Below are 23,632 nucleotides of genomic sequence, written 5' to 3'. Positions count from 1 at the left end.
CAATCCTTTCGGCCCAATAAATTCAGAAATGGCCGAGGTTCTTCCTTCCTTGCTATTAGAGGAAGGGGAAGAGGTAAACGATCTCCAGCCTTGTCAGGCTCCCAGGAGCAGAAGTCCTCCCAGGCTTCTGCCAATTCCACCGCATGATGTCGGGGCTCCTATGCGGGAGTCCGCACTGGTGGGGGCCCGTCTCAAATTTTTAAGTCAGTTTTGGGTTCGTTCGAACCTAGACCCTTGGATTTTACAAATAGTATCCCAAGGGTACTAGCTGGAGTTTCAAGATGTCCCCCCTCTCCGTTTTTTCAAATCGGCCTTACCAGCTTTTCTTCCGGACAGGGAGGTAATTTGTGACGCAATACAAAAATTGTGTTAAAATCAAGTTATCATTAAGGTTCCCCAGTCACAACAGGGAGAAGGTTTTTATTCGAGCCTGTTTGTGGTCCCGAAGCCGGACGTCTCGGTCAGACCAATCCTATAACATGAAATCTCTGAATTTCTACCTAATGAGAATCAAATTCAAGATGTCTCACCGAGCAGTGATCACCGAGCAGTGATCTCCAGCCTGGAGGAAGGGGATTTTATGGTGTCGGTGGACATAAAAGATGCCTACTTACATGTTCCCATTTATCCTCCACACCAGGCTTACCTGAGATTTGCAATTCAGGAGTGTCAATACCAATTTCAAACGTTGCCGTTTGGTCCATCCACGGCTCCGAGGATTTTCACCAAATTAATGGCGGAGATGATTGTTCTCCTTCGCAAGCAAGGAGTCACAATTATCCCATACTTGAACGATCTCCTGATAAAGGCGAGATCCAGGGACCAGTTGGTCCGGAACGTTGCACTCTCCATGACAGTTCTTCAACAACATGGTTGGTTCCTAAACTTGCCAAAATCACAGTTGATTCCGACGATGCGGTTGTCATTTTTGGGAATGATATTGGACACAGAACTACAGAGAGTCTTTCTTCCTGTGGAAAAGGCTCTGGAACTTCAGAGTCTGGTCAACAAATTCTGAAACCACCAAGAGTGTCAATCCATCAATGCATTCGGTTGCTGGGGAAGAGGGTTGTGGCCTACGAGGCCATTCAGTTTGGCAGGTTACATGCTAGAGTGTTCCAGCGCGACCTCTTGAACAAGTGGTCCGGGTCCCGTCTACACATGCACCAGCAGATAATCCTGTCGTCCAAGACGAGGGTATCACTCATGTGGTGGCTGCACAGCTCTCACCTCCTAGAGAGGCACAGGTTCGGGATACAGGACTGGATCCTAGTGACCACGGATGCAAGCCTCCGAGGCTGGGGGGCAGTCACCATGGGAGAAAACTTTCAAGGAAGATGGTCAAGTCAGGAGACTTGTCTCCACATAATGTTCTGGAGCTAAGGGAAATTTACAACGGCCTCCTACAAGTGGAACATCTTCTTCGAGATCTACCTGTACTGATCCAGTCAGACAATGTAACAGCAGTAGCGTACATAAACCGTCAGGGCGGAACGAAAAGCAGAGCGGCGATGGCAGAAGCCACAAGGATTTTTCGCTGGGCGGAAAAGCATACAAACGCTCTGTCAGCAATCTTCATTCCAGGAGTGGACATCTGGGAAGCAGACTTCCTCAGCAGACACGATCTCCATCCAGGAGAGTGGGGCCTCCACCAAGAAGTCTTCGCAGAGGTGACAGGTCATTGGGGAACTCCTCAAGTAGACATGATGGCTTCTCGTCTCAACAAGAAGCTTCAGAGATATTGTTCCATGTCAAGGGACCCTCAAGCGATTGCAGTGGATGCTCTCGTGACACCGTGGGTGTTTCAGTCGGTGTATGTATTGCCTTCACTTCCTCTCATTCCAAAAGTTCTAAAGATCATAAGAAGAACAAAGATCCGAGCGATCCTCATAGTTCCAGACTGGCCAAGGAGGGCTTGGTATCCAGATCTTCAGGACTTACTCATCGGAGATCCCTGGCCTCTGTGCGTGTATTAGGACTTACCGCGGCTACGTTTGACGGCGTGGCAAATGAACGCAAAATCCTAGCATGTAAGGTTATTCTCAGTGAAGTCATTCCCACACTTATTCAGGCCAGAAAAGGGGTAACGTCTATACATTACCACCATATTTGGAGAAAATATGTGTCTTGGTGTGAATCCAAGAAGGCTCTTACGGAAGAGTTTCAGCTAGGAAGGTTTCCCCATTTTCTACAAGCAGGTGTGGATGCGGGCCTAAAATTGGGCTCAATCAAGGTTCAGATTTCAGCCTTATCGATTTTCTTTCAGAAACAATTGGCCTCCCTTCCAGAAGTTCAGACTTTCCTGAAGGGCGTATTGCACATCCAACCTCCATTGGCACCATGGGATCTTAATGTGGTGTTGCAGTTCCTTCAATCACATTGGTTTGAACCTTTATGGAAGGTGGTGTTGAAATTCCTCACTTGGAAAGTGGTCATCCTGTTGGCCTTGGCATCTGCAAGGTGGGTGTCTGAGTTGGCGGCCTTGTCTCACAAGAGCCCTTATTTGATCTTCCATGAAGATAGAGCTGAATTGAGGACACGTCAGCAATTTTTCCCAAAGGTGGTTTCCTCTTTCCACATAACCAACCTATCGTGGTACCTGTGGCTACTGATGCCTTCGTTGATTCAAAATCTCTGGATGTGGTCAGAGCTTTAAAGATTTAAGTCACCAGAACGGCTCACTTCAGAAAAACAGAAGCTCTATTTGTCCTGTATGCTCCCAACAAGGTTGGGTGTCCTGCTTTCAAGCAGACCATTGCGCGCTGTATCTGTAACACGATTCAGCAGGCCCATTCCACTGCTGGATTGCCATAGCCGGAATCAGTGAAGGCCCATTCCACTAGGAAGGTGGGCTCATCCTGGGTGGCTGCCCGGGGGGTCTCGGCATTGCAACTTTGCTGAGCAGCTACTTGGTCGGGGCCAAACACTTTTGCACAGTTCTATAAGTTTGACACCTTGGCCGATGGAGACCTTACGTTTGGTCAATCGGTGCTGCAGAGTCGTCCGCACTCTCCCATCCATTCTAGAGCTTTGGTATAATCCCATGGTTCTAATGGTGACCCCAGCATCCTCCAGGATGTGTGAGAAAATAGGATTTTAATACTTACCGGTAAATCCTTTTCTCTTAGTCCGTGGAGGATGCTTGGCGCCCGTCCCAGTGCGTACTGTATCTGCAGTTAATAGTTATGGTTAAACATATGCTGTGTTACGTTTCTTAAGGGCGGAACCTGGATTGCACATCCTATTACTAAAGATATCAAGAGGTGCTATCATGCTGAGGCTTCTACTACTATGCTGGGGGAAGAGAGATGCAGATGCACACTCTTAGCACTAAGAACACTGATAATAAAAATAATTTAAATAAACCCTCACAATTAACATGGGTGGTCATTCCGAGTTGTTCACTCACAAGCTGCTTTTAGCAGCTTTGCACAAGCTAAGCCGCCGCCTACTGGGAGTGAATCTTAGCATAGTAGAATTGTGAACGAAAGATTCTCAAAATTGCGAATAGACACTTCTCAGCAGTTTCTGAGTAGCTCCAGAATTACTCGGCATCTGCGATCAGTTCAGTGCTTGTCGTTCCTGGTTTGACGTCACAAACACACCCAGCGTTCGCCCAGACACTTCTCCGTTTCTCCAGCCACTCCCGCGTTTTTCCCAGAAACGGTAGCGTTTTTCCGCACACACCCATAAAACGGCCTGTTTCCGCCCAGAAACACCCACTTACTGTCAATCACACTCCAATCACCAGAACAAAGAAAATACCTCGTAATACCGTGAGTAAAATACCAAACTTCTTAGCAAATTTACTTGTCGCAGTGCGGACATTGCGCATGCGCACTAAGCGGAAAATCGCTGCGATGCGAAGAAATTTACCGAGCGAACAACTCGGAATGACCACCATGGAGTATAATTGAAGTTCTTAGCACACATTTGCGCAAATATGCGGGCCCATGTACCGCGGCCAGGTGACTTCATCACATGGGTCCCTAACATCCCTAATATTATCACATTCTATAAATTTATACAGGACTTACCTCTAAATAGGGCCTTATCAATGTGTGATCTGAGATGCAGGAACCCAGCCAATTAAAACACCTGAGGGTGAATGGGAGGAGTGCCAATCCAGAGGAAGGAAGCCGGCCTTCCAGTGTACAATATATACACAAATATAGTGGAAAAAAGGGGGGAACCTGGATTGCACATCCTATTAATAAAGTGTGCATCTGCATCTCTCTTCCCCCAGCATAGTGTTACGTTTCTTGTCAGCCTGTTGCTGCAATTGTTCATGCCGTTGGCCTGTGTTCTGTTGAATGCCATGTTCTGCGGTATGGTTGAGGTGTGAGCTGGTATGGATCTCACCTTAGTTTAACAATAAATCCTTTCTTCGAAATGTCCGTCTCCCTGGGCACAGTTCCTATAATGGGAGTCTGGAGGAGGGGCACAGAGGGAGGAGCCAGTTCACACCCTTTCAAAGTCTTAAAGTGCCCAAATCTCCTGCGGATCCCGTCTATACCCCATGGTTCTAATGATGACCCCAGCATCCTCTACGGACTAAGAGAAAAGGATTTACCTGTAGGTATTAAAATCCTATTATACAGGGGGAGTAGCCTGTGGTGTGCAGTTGTTGTTATTATTTTTAGACAGGGGATCAGCCTGTGGCATGCTGTTATTATTATTATTATTATTATACAGGAGGAGCAGCCTATGTTGTCCTATTATTAATATTATAAAGAAGGAGTAGCTAGTGGTGTCCACTTATTATTATTATTATTATTATTATTATTATGCAGGAGCAGCAGCCTGTGGTGTCCTGTCATTATTATTATACAGGGGGAGTAGCCTGTGGTGTGCAGTTGTTGTTATTATTTTTAGACAGGGGATCAGCCTGTGGCATGCTGTTATTATTATTCTTATTATTATTATTATTATTATTATACAGGAGGAGCAGCCTATGTTGTCCTATTATTAATATTATAAAGAAGGAGTAGCTAGTGGTGTCCACTTATTATTATTATTATTATTATTATTATTATGCAGGAGCAGCAGCCTGTGGTGTCCTGTCATTATTATTATACAGGGGAAGCAGGCTGTGGTGTCCTGTTGTTATTGTTATACAGAAGGTAGTAGCCTGTTGTGTTCTATTATTATTATTTTTTTGCAGAGGGAGCAGCCTGTGGTGTCATTTTATTATAACTATAAATGGAGAGCTGAATGGGGTGTCCTGTTGTTATTATTATAATACGGGGGGAGCAGGTTTTTGTGTATGGTTATTATTATACAGGGACAGCAGCTTGTGGTGTCTTAATAATAATAATAATAATAATAGTATTATACATTTGGAGTGGTGGTGATGTCACAGTGATGTCACTTATATCTATAGTAATAATACAGGGACATGACTGGGGAGGTGAGGGGGATCTGGGAGCGTCTCAGTGACATCACTTATATCTATAGTAATAATACAGGAATATGACTGGGAGGTGAGGGGATCTGAGAATGTCACAGTGACATCAATTACATCTATAGTAATAATACAGGGACATGACTGGGGGTGAGGGTGATCTGGGAGCATCACATTTACATCACTTTTAACTATAGTGATAATACAGGGATGTGACTGGGGAGGTGAGGGGATCTGGGAGCTTCACAGTGACACCACTTATATCTATAGTAATAATACAAGGACACGAATGTGGAGGTGAGGAGGTCTGGGAGAGACACAGTGACATCACTTATATCTATAGTGATAATACAGGGACATGAATAAGGAGGTGAGGAGGTCTGGGAGCTTCACAGTGACATCACTTATATCTATAGTGATAATACAGGGACATGACTGGGGAGGTGAGGGGGTCTGGGAGCTTCACAGTGACATCACTTATATCTATAGTGATAATACAGGGACATGACTGGGGAGGTGAGGGGGTCTGGGAGCTTCACAGTGACATCACTTATATCTATAGTGATAATACAGGGACATGACTGGGGAGGTGAGGGGATGCGGGAATGTCACAGTTACATCACATATTTATTATAATAATAATACAGGGACATGACTGGGAAGGTGAGTACATCTGGGAATGTCACAGTGACATCAATTACATCTATAGTAATAATACAGGGACATGACTGGGGAGGTGAGGGGATCTGAGAATGTCAGTGTGACATCAATTACATCTATAGTAATACAGGGACATGACTGGGGAGGTGAGGGGGATCTTGGAGCATCTCAGTGACATCACTTATATCTATAGTAATAATACAGGGACATGACTGGGAGGTGAGGGGATCTGAGAATGTCACAGTAACATCAATTACATCTATAGTAATAATACAGGGACATGACTGGGGGTGAGGGTGATCTGGAAGCATCACATTTACATCACTTTGAACTATAGTGATAATACAGAGATGTGACTGGGGAGGTGAGGGGATCTGGGAGCTTCACAGTGACGCCACTTATAACTATAGTAATAATACAGGGACATGACTGCGGAGGTGAGGGGATATTGGAATGTCACTATGACATTACTTATATCTATAATAATAATACAGGGACATGACTGGAGAGTTGAGGAGATCTGGGAGTATTTACAGTGATATTGATGTCTCCCCCATTTAGCAGGATTACACCATAGTGAAGAAGACATTCGGTGAGCATGAGAACCCCAGCAACCATCCTCGTGTTGCAGGTGGACTAAGCAGGACCTAGAGCCCCATCACGGTGCCTCCACCTCACTTACTGACTCACTGATACATAAGAGACACAATGACCAGAAGATCCTGGAACTCACCAACAAGATCATTCAGCTGCTGACTGTAGAGGTGACTGCTGGGAATGGGGCATTATACAGTAACACCAGGGGACGTGTCTGGGTGATGACTGGAGAGGTGACTGCTGGGAATGGGGCATTATACAGTAACACCAGGGGACGTGTCTGGGTGATGACTGGAGAGGTGACTGCTGGGAATGGGACATTATACAGTAACACCAGGGAATGTGTCTGGGTGATGACCGGAGAGGTGACTGCTGGGAATGGGACATTATACAGTAACACCAGGGGGACGTGTCTGGGTGATGACTGGAGAGGTGACTGCTGGGAATGGGACATTATACAGTAACACCAGGGGAAGTGTCTGGGTGATGACTGGAGAGGTGACTGCTGGGAATGGGACATTATACAGTAACACCAGGGAATGTGTCTGGGTGATGACCAGAGAGGTGACTGCTGGGAATGGGACATTATACAGTAACACCAAGGGGACGTGTCTGGGTGATGACTGGAGAGGTGACTGCTGGGAATGGGACATTATACAGTAACACCAGGGGATGTGTCTAGTTGATGACTGGAGAGATGACTGCTGGGAATGGGACATTATACAGTAACACCAGGGGACGTGTCTGGGTGATGACTGTAGAGGTGACTGCTGGGAATGGGGCATTATACAGTAACACCAGGGGACGTGTCTGGGTGATGACTGGAGAGGTGACTGCTGGGAATGGGACATTATACAGTAACACCAGGGAATGTGTCTGGGTGATGACCGGAGAGGTGACTGCTGGGAATGGGACATTATACAGTAACAGCAGGGGGACGTGTCTGGGTGATGACTGGAGAGGTGACTGCTGGGAATGGGACATTATACAGTAACACCAGGGGAAGTGTCTGGGTGATGACTGGAGAGGTGACTGCTGGGAATGGGACATTATACAGTAACACCAGGGGGACGTGTCTGGGTGATGACTGGAGAGGTGACTGCCGTGAATGGGACATTATACAGTAACACCAGGGGATGTGTCTGGGTGATGACTGGAGAGGTGACTGCTGGGAATGGGGCATTATACAGTAACACCAGGGGGCGTGTCTGGATGATGACTGGAGAGGTTACTGCTGGGAATGGGGCATTATACAGTAACACCAGGGGGCGTGTCTGGGTGATGACTGGAGAGGTGACTGCTGGGAATGGGGCATTATACAGTAACACAGGGGGATGTGTCTGGGTGATGACTGTATCACTGTGTGTGTCAGGTTCCTATAAGGTGTCAGGATGCCACTGTCTATGTCTCCATGCAGGAGGGGGAGTATATAGAGGAACACAGGGGTCTGTACAAGGACGTGATGATGGAGAATCACCAGCCCCTAACATCACTTGGTAAGAGGAGACTGTCATGTATTGTACAGGGGAGAGCAGGTATGGGGGCCCCTATATACTCACATCACCTGATAATCACATATATACACTGTACTCAGTCACTGTGTGTCTCCTACAGATGGGCCCAGTAACAGAGATACCCCAGAGAGATGTCCCCGTCCTCTGTATTCCCAGGATTGTACAGAGGAGAATCACAGGATCCCACAGGAGGATCAGGTAAGTGGGATTTAGGGTCTCACCAATATACCAAAGTGACTGTCACTATATGATCTGTAGAGGAGCTGTGTGTCTTATACACTGATATTATACTGTTTCACCTCCGTTTAATCTGTTTGCAAATGTCATTATAGTACATGACTGATATGAAGGCAGAAGATATAGAGGGAGAAGAAGAGACGTATGTGACTGATATGAAGACAGAAGAAATAGAGGGAGAAGAAGAGACGTATGTGACTGATATAAAGGCAGAAGATATAAAGGGAGAAGAAGAGACGTATGTGACTGATATAAAGGCAGAAGATATAGAGGGAGAAGAAGAGACGTATGTGACTGATATGAAGGCAGAAGATACAGAGGGAGAAGAAGAGACGTATGTGACTGATATAAAGGCAGAAGATATAGAGGGAGAAGAAGAGACGTATGTGAGGGGTGATCAGCAGTGTAAGGAGGAGGAGATCCCTACAGATATCAGCACAGGTGAGTAATAAACACTTATTACAGAAAAGAGTCACATATTCTCCTTGCTCAATCACTACAGCAATCTCTTATCCTACAGCCTCCTCTGTCAGTACAAACTAATGAGGAAAATGTATTTTCCCAGTGGTGGAGTCAGGAGCCATCAGCCCATATTATACTCCTGCTCTCCCCCTCACATCATGTCACTGTGTGTTACCAGCCCAGAGATCTGACCAGTCTCCTCCCCACACTCTGGTGTATCTCATACATCAGGAGCCATCAGCCCCTATTATACTCCTGCTCTCCCCCTCACATCATGTCACTGTGTGTTACCAGCCCAGAGATCTGACCAGTCTCCACCCCACACTCTCTGGTGTATCTCATACATCAGGAGACATCAGCCTCTATTATCCTCCTGCTCTCCCCCTCACATCATGTCACTGTGTGTTACCAGCCCAGAAATCTGACCAGTCTCCTCCCCACACTCTCTGGTGTATCTCATACATCAGGAGACATCAGCCTCTATTATCCTCCTGCTCTCCCCCTCACATCATGTCACTGTGTGTTACCAGCCCAGAAATCTGACCAGTCTCCTCCCCACACTCTCTGGTGTATCTCATACATCAGGAGACATCAGCCTCTATTATCCTCCTGCTCTCCCCCTCACATCATGTCACTGTGTGTTACCAGCCCAGTGATCTGACCAGTCTCCTCCCCACACTCTCTGGTGTATCTCATACATCAGGAGCCATCAACCCCTATTATACTCCTGCTCTCCCCATCACATCATTTCACTGTGTGTTACCAGCCCAGAGATCTGACCAGTCTCTTCCCCACACTCTCTGGTGTATCTCATACATCAGGATTCATCAGCCCCTATTATACTCCTGCTCCCCCCCTCACATCATGTCACTGTGTGTTACCAGCCCAGAGATCTGACCAGTCTCCTCCCCACACTCTCAGGTGTATCTCATACATCAGGAGCCATCAGCCCCTATTATACTCCTGCTGTTACCCTCACATCATGTCACTGTGTGTTACCAGCCCAGAGATTTGAGCAGTCTCCTCCCCACACTCTCTGGTGTATCTCATACATCAGGAGCCATCAGCCCCTATTATACTCCTGCTCTCCCCTCACATCATGCCACTGACCAGCCCAGAGATCTGACCAGTCTCCTCCCCACACTCTCTGGTATATCTCATACATCAGGAGCCATCAGCCCCTATTATACTGCTGCTCTTCCCCTCACATCATGTCACTGTGTTACCAGCCCAGAGATCTGACCAGTCTCCTTCCCACACTCTCTGGTGTATCTCATACATCAGGAGCCATCTGCCCCTATTATACTCCTACTCTCCCCCTCACATCATGTCACTGTGTGTTACCAGTCCAGAGATCTGAGCAGTCTTTTCCCCACACTCACTGGTGTATCTCATACATCAGGAGCCATCAGGCCCTATTATACTTCTGCTCTCCCCCTCACATCATGTCACTGTGTGTTACCAGCCCAGAGATCTGACCAGTCTCCACCCCACACTCTCTGGTGTATCTCATACATCAGGAGCCATCAGCCCCTATTATACTCCTGCTCTCCCCCTCACATCATGTCACTGTGTCACAAGCCGAGAGATCTGACCAGTCTCCTCCCCACACTCTCTGGTGTATCTCATACATCATGAGCCATCAGCCCCTATTATACTCCTGCTCTCCCCCTCACATCATGTCACTGTGTCACAAGCCGAGAGATCTGACCAGTCTCCTCCCCACACTCTCTGGTGTATCTCATACATCAGGAGCCATCAGCCCCTATTATACTCCTGCTCTCCCCCTCACATCATGTCACTGTGTGTTACCAGCCCTGAGATCTGACCAGTTTCCTCCCCACACTCTCTGGTGTATCTCATACATCAGGATCCATCAGCCCCTATTATACTCCTGCTCTCCCCCTCACATCATGTCACTGTGTGTTACCAGCCCAGAGATCTGACCAGTCTCCTCCCCACACTCTCTGGTGTATCTCATACATCAGGAGACATCGGCCTCTATTATACTCCTGCTCTCCCCCTCACATCATGTCACTGTGTGTTACCAGCCCAGAGATCTGAGCAGTCTCTTCCCCACACTCTCTGGTGTATCTCATACATCAGGAGACATCAGCCTCTATTATCCTCCTGCTCTCCCCCTCACATCATGTCACTGTGTGTTACCAGCCCAGAGATCTGACCAGTCTCCTCCCCACACTCTCTGGTGTATCTCATACATCAGGAGACATCAGCCCCTATTATACTCCTGCTGTCACCCTCACATCATGTCACTGTGTGTTACCAGCCCAGAGATCTGACCAGTCTCCTCCCCACACTCTCTGGTGTATCTCATACATCAACCATCAGCCCCTATTATACTCCTGCTCTCCTCCTCACAGCATGTCACTGTGTGTTACCAGCCCAGAGATCTGACCAGTCTCCTCCCCACACTCTCTGGTGTATCTTATACATCAGGAGCCATCAGCCCCTATTATACTCCTGCTCTCCCCCTCACATCATGTCACTGTGTGTTTTACCAGCCCTGAGATCTGACCAGTCTCCTCCCCACACTCTCTGGTGTATCTCATACATCAGGAGCCATCTGCCCCTATTATACTCCTGCTCTCCTCCTCACAGCATGTCAGTGTGTGTTACCAGCCCAGAGATCTGACCAGTCTCCTCCCACACTCTCTGGTGTATCTTATACATCAGGAGCCATCAGCCCCTATTATACTCCTGCTCTCCCCCTCACATCATGTCACTGTGTGTTTTACCAGCCCTGAGATCTGACCAGTCTCCTCCCCACACTCTCTGGTGTATCTCATACATCAGCAGCCATCAGCCCCTATTATACTCCTGCTCTCCTCCTCACAGCATGTCACTGTGTGTTACCAGCCCAGATATCTGACCAGTCTCCTCCCCACACTCTCTGGTGTATCTCATACAGCCGGAGCCATCAGCCCCTATTATACTTCTGCTCTCCCCTCACATCATGTCAGTGTGTGTTACCAGCCCAGAGATCTGACCAGTCTCCTCCCCACACTCTCTGGTGTATCTCATACATCAGGAGCCATCAGCCCCTATTATACTCCTGCTGTCACCCTCACATCATGTCACTGTGTGTTACCAGCCCAGAGATTTGAGCAGTCTCCTCCCCACACTCTCTGGTGTATCTCATACATCAGGAGCCATCAGCCCCTATTATACTCCTGCTGTCACCCTCACATCATGTCACTGTGTGTTACCAGCCCAGAGATCTGACCAGTCTCCTCCCCACACTCTCTGGTATATCTCATACATCAGGAGCCATCAGCCCCTATTATACTCCTGCTGTCACCCTCACATCATGTCACTGTGTGTTACCAGCCCAGAGATTTGAGCAGTCTCCTCCCCACACTCTCTGGTGTATCTCATACATCAGCAGCCATCAGCCCCTATTATACTCCTGCTCTCCTCCTCACATCATGTCACTGTGTGTTACCAGCCCAGAGATCTGACCAGTCTCCTCCCCACACTCTCTGGTGTATCTCATACATCAGGAGCCATCAGCCCCTATTATACTCCTGCTCTCCTCCTCACATCATGTCACTGTGTGTTACCAGCCCAGAGATCTGACCAGTCTCCTCCCCACACTCTCTGGTATATCTCATACATCAGGAGCCATCAGCCCCTATTATACTGCAGCTCTTCCCCTCACATCATGTCACTGTGTGTTACCAGCCCAAAGATCTAACCAGTCACCGTTCCACACTCTCTGGTGTATCTCATACATCAGGTGCCATCAGCCCCTATTATACTCCTGCTCTCCCCCTCACATCATGTCACTGTGTTACCAGCCCAGAGATCTGACCAGTCTCCTCCCCACACTCTCTGGTGTATCTTATACATCAGGAGCCATCAGCCCCTATTATACTCCTGCTCTCCCCTCACATCATGTCACTGTGTTACCAGCCCAGAGATCTGACCAGTCTCCTCCCCACACTCTCTGGTGTATCTCATACATCAGGAGCCATCTGCCCCTATTATACTCCTGCTCTCCCCCTCACGTCATGTCACTGTGTGTTACCTGCCCAGAGTTCTGACCAGTCTCCTCCCCACTCTCTCTGGTGTTTCTCATACATCAGGAGCCATCAGCCCCTATTATACTTCTGCTCTCCCCTCACATCATGTCACTGTGTTACCAGCCCAGAGATCTGACCAGTCTCCTCCCCACACTCTCTGGTGTATCTCATACATCAGGAGCCATCAGCCCCTATTATACTCCTCCTCACATCATGTCACTGTGTGTTACCAGCCCAGAGACCTGACCAGTCTCCTCCCCACATTCTCTGGTTTATCTTATACATCAGGAGCCATCAGCCCCTATTATACTCCTGCTCTCCCCCTCACATCATGTCACTGTGTGTTACCAGCGCAGAGATCTGACCAGTCTCCTCCCCACACTCTCTGTTGTATCTCATACATCAGGAGCCATCAGCCCCTATTATACTCCTACTCTCCCCCTCACATCATGTCACTGTGTGTTACCAGTCCAGAGATCTGAGCAGTCTCCTCCCCACACTCTCTGGTGTATCTCATACATCAGGATCCATCAGCCCCTATTATACTCCTGCTCTCCCCTCACATCATGTCACTGTGTGTTACCAGCCCAGAGATTTATTTTTCTCTGACGTCCTAGTGGATGCTGGGACTCCGTAAGGACCATGGGGATATAGCGGCTCCGCAGGAGACAGGGCACAATAATAAAAGCTTTAGGATCAGGTGGTGTGCACTGGCTCCTCCCCCTATGACCCTCCTCCAAGCCTCAGTTAGATTTTTGTGCCCGGCCGAGAAGGGTGCAATCTAGGTGGCTCTCCTGAGCTGCTTAGAATAAAAGTTTAAGTTAGGTTTTTTTTATTTTCAGTGAGTCCTGCTGGCAACAGGCTCACTGCTACGAGGGACTTAGGGGAGAAGAAGTGAACTCACCTGCGTGCAGGATGGATTTGCTTCTTAGCCTACTGGACACCATTAGCTCCAGAGGGATCGAACACAGGCCCAGCCATGGAGTCCGGTCCCGGAGCCGCGCCGCCGACCCCCCTTGCAGATGCCGAAGTTGAAGAGGTCCAGAGGTCCAGAAACAGGCGGCAGAAGACTTTCAGTCTTCATAAGGTAGTGCACAGCACTGCAGCTGTGCGCCATTGTTGTCAGCACACTTCATACCAGCGGTCACTGAGGGTGCAGGGCGCTGGGGGGGGCGCCCTGGGCAGCAATGTATTATACCTTTTTTTATGGCTAAAATACATCACATATAGCCCTTGAGGCTATATGGATGTATTTAACCCCTGCCAGATCTCACAAACTCCGGGAGAAGAGCCCGCCGTTTTAGGGGGCGGGGCCTATTCTCCTCAGCACACGGCGCTATTTTCCTGCTCAGCTCTGCTGTGAGGAAGGCTCCCAGGCTCTCCCCTGCACTGCACTACAGAAACAGGGTTAAAACAGAGAGGGGGGGCACTTATTTGGCGATATGATTACATATGTGAAAATGCTATAAGGGAAAACACTTGTATAAGGGGTTGTCCCTGTATAATTATAGCGTTTTTGGTGTGTGCTGGCAAACTCACCCTCTGTCTCCCCAAAGGGCTAGTGGGGTCCTGTCCTCTATCAGAGCATTCCCTGTGTGTGTGCTGTGTGTCGGTACGTGTGTGTCGACATGTAGGAGGACGATGTTGGTGAGGAGGCGGAGCAAATTGCCTGTATTGGTGATGTCACTCTCTAGGGAGTCGACACCGGAATGGATGGCTTATTTAGGAATTACGTGATAATGTCAACACGCTGCAAGGTCGGTTGACGACATGAGACGGCCGGCAAACAAATTAGTACCTGTCCAGGCGTCTCAGACACCGTCAGGGGCTTGTAAAAACGCCCATTTACCTCAGTTGGTCGACACAGACACAGACACGGACACTGACTCCAGTGTCGACGGTGAAGAAACAAACGTATTTTCCTTTAGGGCCACACGTTACATGTTAAGGGCAATGAAGGAGGTGTTACATATTTCTGATACTACAAGTACCACAAATAAGGGTATTATGTAGGGTGGGAATAAACTACTTGTAGTTTTTCCGGAATCAGATAAATTAAAGTGTGTGATGATACGTGGGTTTCCTCCGATAGAAAATTATTGGCGGTATACCCTTTCCCGCCAGAAGTGAGGGCGAGTTGGGAAACACACCTTAGGGTGGATAAGGCGCTCACACGCTTATAAAAACAAGTGGCGTTACCGTCTCCAGATACGGCCGCCCTCAAGGAGCCAGCTGATAGGAAGCTGAAAAATATCCTAAAAAGTATATACACATACTGGTGTTATACTACGACCAGCGATCGCCTCAGCCTGGATGTGCAGCGCTGGGGGGGCTTGGTCGGATTTCCTGACTGAAAATATTGATACCCTTGACAGGGACAATATTTTATTGACTATAGAGCATTTTAAGGATGCATTTCTATATATGCGAGATGCGCAGAGGGATATTTGCATTCTGGCATCAAGAGTAAATGTGATGTCCATATCTGCCAGACGATGTTTATAGACACGACAGTGGTCAGGTGATGCAGATTCCAGACAGCACATGGAAGTATTGCCGTATAAAGGGGCGGTCCATCGGACCTGGTGGCCATGGCAACAAATCCACTTTTGTTACCCCAAGTCACATCTCAGCAGAAAAGGACACAGTCTTTTCAGTCTCAGTCCTTTCGTCCCCATAAAGGCAGGCGGGCAAAAGGCCAGTCATATCTGCCCAGGGGTAGAGGAAAGGGAAGAAGACTGCAGCAGGCAGCCCATTCCCAGGAACAGAAGCCCTCCACAGCTTCTGCCAAGTTCGCAGCATGACGCTGGGGCCATACAAGCGGACTCAGGTGCGGTGGGGGGTCATCTCAAGAGTTTCAGCACGCAGTGGGCTCACTCGCAAGTGGACTCCTGGATCCTACACGTAGTATCCCAGGTGTACATTGGAAATTCGAGACGTCTCCCCCTCACAAGTTCCTGAAGTCTGCTTTACCAACGTCTCCCTCCGACAGGGAGGCAGTATTGGAAAAAATTCACAGGCTGTATTCCCAGCAGGTGATAATCAAAGTACCCCTCCTACAACAAGGGAAGGGGTATTATTCCACACTATATTGTGGCACTGAAGCCAGACGGCTCGGTGAGATCTGAAAGATTTGAACACTTACATACAAGGGTTCAAATCAAGATGGAGTCACTCAGAGCAGTGATAGCGAACCAGGACGATATGGTGTCACTGGATATCAGGGACGCTTACCTACATGTCCAAATTTTGCCCTTCTCACCAAGGGTATCTCAGGTTCGTGGTACAGAACTGTCACTATCAGTTCAGACGCTGCCGTTTGGATTGTCCACGGCACCCCGGGTCTTTACCAAGGTAATGGCCGAAATGATGATTCTTCTTAAAAGAAATATGGACGCTTTCCTGATAAGGGCAAGGTCCAGAGAACAGTTGGCGGTCGGAGTAGCACTATCTCAAGTAGTTCTACGACAGCACGAGTGGATTCTAAATATTCCAAAATCGCAGCTTTTTCCGACGACACGTCTAATGTTCCTAGGGATGATTCTGGACACAGTCCAGAAAAGGATGTTTTCTCCCGGAGAAGAAAGCCAGGGAATTATCCGAGCTAGTCAGGAACCTCCTAAAACCAGGAAATGTATCAGTGCATCATTGCACAATGGTCCTGTGAAAAATGGTGGTTTCTTACAAAGCGATCCCATTCGGTAGATTTCACGCAAGAACCTTTCAGTGGGATCTGCTGGGAAAATGGTCTGGATCGCATCTTCAGATGCATCAGCGGATAACCCTGTCTCCAATGACAAGGGTGTTTCTTCTGCGGTGGCTGCAGAGTGCTCATCTATGAAAGGAGACAGGGCACAAAAAGTAAAAGCTTTAGGACTAGCTGGTGTGCACTGGCTCCTCCCCCTATGACCCTCCTCCAAGCCTCAGTTAGATTTTTGTGCCCGGCCGAGAAGGGTGCAATCTAGGTAGCTCTCCTGAGCTGCTTAGAGTAAAAGTTTAGACTTAGGTTTTTTTTATTTTCAGTGAGTCCTGCTGGCAACTGGTCCACTGCATCGAGGGACTAAGGGGAGAAGAAGCGTACTCACCTGCGTGCAGAGTGGATTTGGCTTCTTAGGCTACTGGACATTAGCTCCAGAGGGATCGATCACAGGCCCAGCCATGGATGGGTCCCGGAGCCGCGCCGCCGGCCCCCTTACAGAGCCAGAAAACAGAAGAGGTCCAGAAATCGACGGCAGAAGACGTCCTGTCTTCAGTAAAGGTAGCGCACAGCACTGCAGCTGTGCGCCATTGCTCTCAGCATACTTCACATTCCGGTCACTGAGGGTGCAGGGCGCTGGGGGGGGGGGGGGGCGCCCTGAGACGCAATATAAACACTTTTTTTGGCAAAATATACATCACATATAGCTCCGGGGCTATTTAACTCCTGCCAGTTTTTCTGTAAAAAGCGGGAGAAAAGGCCGCCGAGAAGGGGGCGGAGCCTATATCCTCAGCACACAAGCGCCATTTTCCCTCACAGCTCCGCTGGAAGGACGTCTCCCTGACTCTCCCCTGCAGTCCTGCACTACAGAAACAGGGTAAAAAAGAGAGGGGGGGCACTAATTTGGCATATATAAACTACATAGCAGCTATAAGGGAGAAACACTTATATAAGGTTGTCCCTATACATATTATAGCGCTCTGGTGTGTGCTGGCAAACTCTCCCTCTGTCTCCCCAAAGGGCTAGTGGGGTCCTGTCCTCTATCAGAGCATTCCCTGTGTGTGTGCTGTGTGTCGGTACGTGTGTGTCGACATGTATGAGGAGGAAAATGGTGTGGAGGCGGAGCAATTGCCGGCAATAGTGATGTCACCCCTTAGGGAGTCGACACCTGACTGAATGGTCTTATTTAAGGAATTACGTGATAGCGTCAGCACTTTACAAAAGACTGTTGACGACATGAGACAGCCGGCAAATAAATTAGTGCCTGTTCAGGCGTCTCCAACACCGTCAGGGGCTCTAAAGCGCCCTTTACCTCAGTCGGTCGACACGGACACTGACTCCAGTGTCGACGGTGAAGAAACAAACGTATTTTCCAGTAGGGCCACACGTTACATGATCACGGCAATGAAGGAGGTTTTGCATATTTCTGATACTACAAGTACCACAAAAAGGGGTATTATGTGGGGTGTGAAAAAACTACAGATGAATTAAATGAGGTGTGTGATGAAGCGTGGGTTTCCCCCGATAAAAAACTGCTAATTTCAAAAAAATTATTGGCATTATACCCTTTCCCGCCAGAGGTTAGGGCGCGCTGGGAAACACCCCCTAGGGTAGATAAAGCGCTCACATGCTTATCAAAACAAGTGGCGTTACCGTCTCCTGATACGGCCGGCCTCAAGGAACCAGCTGATAGGAAGCTGGAAAATATCCTGAAAAGTATATACACACATACTGGTGTTATACTGCGACCAGCAATCGCCTCAGCCTGGATGTGCAGTGCGGGGGTAGCTTGGTCGGAGTCCCTGACTGAAAATATTGATACCCTGGACAGGGACAATATATTATTGACTATAGAGCATTTAAAAGATGCATTTCTATATATGCGAGATGCACAGAGGGATATTTACAATCTGGCATCAAGAGTAAGTGCGATGTACATTTCTGCCAGAAGAAGTTTATGGACACGACAGTGGTCAGGTGATGCGGATTCCAAACGGCACATGGAAGTATTGCCGTATAAAGGAGAGGAGTTATTTGGGGTCGGTCTATCGGACCTGGTGGCCACGGCAACAGCTGGGAAATCCACCTTTTTACCCCAGGTCACCTCTCAGCAGAAAAAGACACCGTCTTTTCAACCTCAGTCCTTTCGTCCCCATAAGGGAAAGCGGGCAAAAGGCCACTCATATCTGCCCCGGGGTAGAGGAAGGGGGAAAAGACTGCAGCAGGCAGCCTCTTCCCAGGAACAGAAGCCCTCCACCGCTTCTGCCAAGTCCTCAGCATGACGCTGGGGCCTTACAAGCGGACTCAGGTACGGTGGGGGGTCGTCTCAAGAGTTTCAGCACGCAGTGGGCTCACTCGCAAGTGGACCCCTGGATCCTGCAGGTAGTATCTCAGGGGTACAGATTGGAATTCGAGACATCTCCCCCTCGCTGGTTCCTGAAGTCTGCTTTACCGACGTCTCCCTCCGACAGGGAGGCGGTATTGGAAGCCATTCACAAGCTGTATTCCCAGCAGGTGATAATCAAGGTACCCCTCCTACAACAGGGAAAGGGGTATTATTCCACACTGTTTGTGGTACCGAAGCCGGACGGCTCGGTGAGACCTATTCTAAATCTAAAGTCCTTGAACACTTACATACAAAGGTTCAAATTCAAAATGGAGTCACTCAGAGCAGTGATAGCGAACCTGGAAGAAGGGGACTATATGGTGTCTCTGGACATCAAGGATGCTTACCTTCATGTCCCAATTTGCCCTTCTCAAAAATCATGTGATAGCACTGTCAGCAGTGTTCATTCCGGGAGTGGACAACTAGGAAGCAGACTTCCTCAGCAGGCACGACCTCCACCCGGGAGAGTGGGGACTTCATCCGGAAGTCTTCCACATGATTGTGAACCGTTGGGAAAAACCAAAGGTGGACATGATGGCGTCCCGCCTCAACAAAAAACTAGACAGGTATTGCGCCAGGTCAAGGGACCCTCAGGCAATAGCTGTGGACGCTCTGGTAACACCTTGGGTGTTCCAGTCAGTGTATGTGTTCCCTCCTCTGCCTCTCATACCCAAGGTACTGAGAATTATAAGACGGAGAGGAGTAAGAACTATTCTCGTGGCTCCGGATTGGCCAAGAAGGACTTGGTACCCGGAACTTCAAGAGATGCTCACAGAGGACCCATGGCCTCTGCCGCTAAGAAGGGACCTGCTTCAGCAAGGACCCTGTCTGTTCCAAGACTTACCGCGGCTGCGTTTGACGGCATGGCGGTTGAAAATCGGCCTTGCCAGCTTCCCCCTCCGAAAGGGGGGTAGTGCTGGCAGCAATTCACAAGCTATACCTCCAGCAGGTGATTGTAAAGGTTCCCATCCTTCAACAAGGAAAGGGTTACTATTCCACGATGTTTGTGGTTCCAAAACCGGACGGTTCGGTCAGGCCCATTCTGAATTTGAAGTCCCTGAACATTTACCTGAGGAAATTCAAGTTCAAAATGGAATCGCTCAGAGCGGTCATTGCAAGCCTGGAGGAGCGGGATTTTATAGTGTCTCTGGACATCAAGGACGCTTACTTGCATGTCCCCATTTACCCTCCTCATCAGGAGTACCTCAGGTTTGTGGTACAGGACTGTCATTACCAGTTCCAGACGCTACCGTTTGGCCTATCTACGGCACCGAGAATATTTACCAAGTAATGGCGGAGATGATGGTGCTCCTTCGGAAGCATGGAGTTACAGTTATCCCGTACTTGGACGATCTACTGATAAAGGCGAGGTCCAAGGAGCAGTTACTGCTCAACATAGCACACTCTCAAGAAGTGTTGCGTCAGCACTGCTGGATTCTGAATATCCCAAAGTCGCAGCTGAATCCTACGACGCGTCTGCCCTTCCTAGGCATGATTCTGGACACAGACCAGAAAAAGGTGTTTCTCCCGGAGGAGAAGGCTCAGGAGCTTATGATTCTGGTCAGAGGACTCCTAAAACTAAAACAGGTATCGGTGCATCACTGCATGCGAGTACTGGGAAAAATGGTGGCGTCATACGAAGCCATTCCCTTCGGCAGGTTCCATGCGAGAGTTTTTCAGTGGGATCTGCTGGACAAGTGGTCCGGATCGCATCTTCAGATGCATCAGCTGATCACCCTGTCCCCCAGGGCCAGGGTGTCTCTTCTGTGGTGGCTGCAGAGTGCTCACCTCCTAGAGGGCCGAAGGTTCGGCATACAGGACTGGGTCCTAGTGACCACGGATGCAAGCCTCCGAGGGTGGGGGGCAGTCACTCAGGGAAGAAACTTCCAAGGACTGTGGTCAAGTCAGGAGACTTGTCTGCACATCAATATCCTGGAACTAAGGGCAATATACAACGCCCTGAGTCAAGCGGAGCCTTTGCTCCGAGACCAACCAGTGCTGATCCAGTCAGACAACATCACTGCGGTCGCCCATGTAAACCGCCAGGGCGGCTGTTATGCACACCAGTGCCTGCAGGAATGTACTGGTGTCAGAACTGTTATGCACTCCAGTGCCTGCAGGAATGTACTGGTGTTTGAGCTGTTATGCACACCAGTGCCTGCAGGAATGTACTGGTGTCTGAACGGATAGCTATGCAAAACAAATGAACTCACAGACAGACTGGGGAATATGACATTACGTACACAGAAGGTGATAGGGTAACAAAATACACACAAAGTGAACAGAGAAGCCCAGAGGCTAAGGAACTGGGTGTCTCCCTAGTATTAGTAATGCTCAGATGGGAAAAGCAAGATGTTGTGTTTTAATATGTAGAGAACCCGAAATGCTGTTGCTAAGGGCAACAGCAAAACCCTAAAGGGTTACCAACGGGTGTGGCAGTAAACTCCTTGGTCAGAGATGGAATGATAGACACAAGGAGAGTCTCCACAATCCTAATTCTCACTTGCAGTGCACAGGTTCAGCTTACTGCCACTAAGCTGACACCTGAACACCTTGCACAGTGAGACAGGATTTAAGCAGGCAAGTCTTAGAATACAGCCGCAAACTTGCTAAGTTCACAGAGTAGTAAAAGAACCCCAGCAAGCTAAACGACTGACTCCAGTCTTACTGCTAGGTCTGGATTGGCAGAGTGTAGTACCAAATCCCCAGGCCTATTTGCAGTAAGCAACAACAAATACAAAGCTACACAGTACTGGCTAACTTTCAGGAACTGACTAACCAACAAAGATTCAGCAGCATCTGCTTAACCTGAGAAGAGGCCTTATAAAGCAGGTGCTGTCCACGCCCCACTCAGACCTCACAGACTGTGAGCACAAAAACCAGCACCGGATCCCCTGCCGTGCACAGAGCCTGTAACCACTGCACAGCAAAAGACCCGAACCGGAGTATCAGCTGCGCTCAGGTTACTCTGCTAGCACTTGTCTCCCGGTTGCCATGACGGCGTGGCAGCACAGGGCAGGAGACCCTAACAGCGGCACAAGAAGCAGGGTGGCAATGGCGGAAGCCACCAGGATTCTTCGTTGGGCGGAGAATCATGTACAAGCACTGTCAGCAGTGTTCATTCCGGGAGTGGACAACTGGGAAGCAGACTTCCTCAGCAAACACGACCTACACCCGGGAGAGTGGGGTCTTCATCAAGAAGTCTTCTCGCAGATTGTAAATCGATGGGAACTGCCACAGGTGGACATGATGGCGTCCGGTCTCAACAAAAAGCTAAAAAGGTATTGCGCCAGCTCAAGGGACCCTCAGGCAATAGCTGTGGACGCTCTGGTAATGCCGTGGGTGTTCCAGTCGGTCTATGTGTTTCCTCCTCTGCTTCTCATACCCAAGGTTTTGAGAATCGTAAGAAAAAGAGAAGTGAGAACAATACTCATTGTTCCGGATTGGCCAAGAAGAACTTGGTACCCGGAACTGCAAGAGATGCTCACAGAGGACCCATGGCCTCTACCTCTCAGATAGGACCTGTTGCAACAGGGGCCCTGTCTGTTCCAAGACTTACCGCGGCTGCGTTTGACGGCATGGTGGTTGAACGCCGGATCCCAGCAGAAAAGGGCATTCTGGAAGAAGTTATTCCTACGCTAATAAAGGCTAGGAAGGACGTGACAGCAAAGCATTATCACCGGATATGGCGAAAATATGTTGCTTGGTGTGAGGCCACGAAGGCCCCTACAGAGGAATTCCAGCTTGGGCGATTCCTACACTTCCTGCAGTCAGGTGTGACTATGGCAACAAAATAACTCGGCGCTATTTGCTGGGTAGATAAGTACACATTAATTAGATTCTAAAAAACACACACATTAGTTAATAGCAGCTGTAAAGAAGGGAGAATACTCCACCCAACAATTGAAAACTAAAACATACACAGATCACAGCGCTTATTAAAAAATTACGTGTCTTTTATTAATACACTAAAATTTCACAGCAGTTAATAACAAAATCCCATCCTAGTATGTCGGCTGATCCTGCCAAACATTGAACACAACTATAGATACATCTCTACATACGTATGGTTAGTAAAGCGATCTTCCACAGTCAGCTGATTAATCAGAATCTTTAACTTGTATTAGTCAGAGATTTTTATCCATGCGATAATTAATGTCACTGGTGTTAGTTAGTTGCAACAATTATTAGTAATGCTAATTTGAATAGTTAGTACAGCATGCTGTTTTATAGCTTGAAAGCAAATGGCAGTGATCCACAAATAAGTTTAGTAGTAAACCTGTTTCAGATTCTGATCCCATACATTGGTTCCTCCCGGCTCCTGGTGCTTTTTTTATCCCATCAATGGTGCCATATCTGGAGTGTCCAAATGTTTGGAGAATACCTGCAGGTTTTCTTGAAAATTCCGACCGGTACCGGAGGGGTAATATGAAGTCTCTTACGCGTTTCTCCGCCTTTGTTACATTCAGCGGCTTCCTCAGAGCAGTATATCTCTATGTCTCCGTGTCTGTGTTTAAATAGCGGCTATTCTCCCGCCTATCGCCGTACGCAGCGTCTCCATCTCAAGCCTCGTTTTCGAGTGGAGCGCATACGTATGTGTATTGTCACGTTCACGTGACCTCTTTTGAGCAC

The 23,632-nt window shown here is 48.4% G+C and overlaps 1 protein-coding gene across 2 annotated transcripts in view; it reads left to right on the top strand.

Annotated features, from left to right (window-relative positions):
- LOC134984890 (oocyte zinc finger protein XlCOF22-like) overlaps nucleotides 1–23,632 on the top strand; it is a 59,777-nt gene that overhangs the window by 9,188 nt on the left and 26,957 nt on the right. For both annotated transcript variants that reach the window (XM_063950366.1, XM_063950365.1), the window contains exons 2-5: nucleotides 6,626–6,828; nucleotides 8,079–8,157; nucleotides 8,276–8,373; nucleotides 8,508–8,853. In XM_063950366.1, coding sequence (XP_063806436.1) covers nucleotides 8,124–8,157; nucleotides 8,276–8,373; nucleotides 8,508–8,853 — 478 coding nt within the window. In that variant the 5' untranslated portion in view covers nucleotides 6,626–6,828; nucleotides 8,079–8,123. The remainder of the gene's footprint in view (nucleotides 1–6,625; nucleotides 6,829–8,078; nucleotides 8,158–8,275; nucleotides 8,374–8,507; nucleotides 8,854–23,632) is intronic.

This window comes from Pseudophryne corroboree (genome assembly GCF_028390025.1).
Source record: "Pseudophryne corroboree isolate aPseCor3 chromosome 3 unlocalized genomic scaffold, aPseCor3.hap2 SUPER_3_unloc_9, whole genome shotgun sequence".
In the NCBI taxonomy this organism is placed as follows: domain Eukaryota; kingdom Metazoa; phylum Chordata; class Amphibia; order Anura; family Myobatrachidae; genus Pseudophryne; species Pseudophryne corroboree.
Note: the sequence above shows the minus strand (reverse complement) of the source record. Positions and strands in the feature narration are given on the sequence as shown.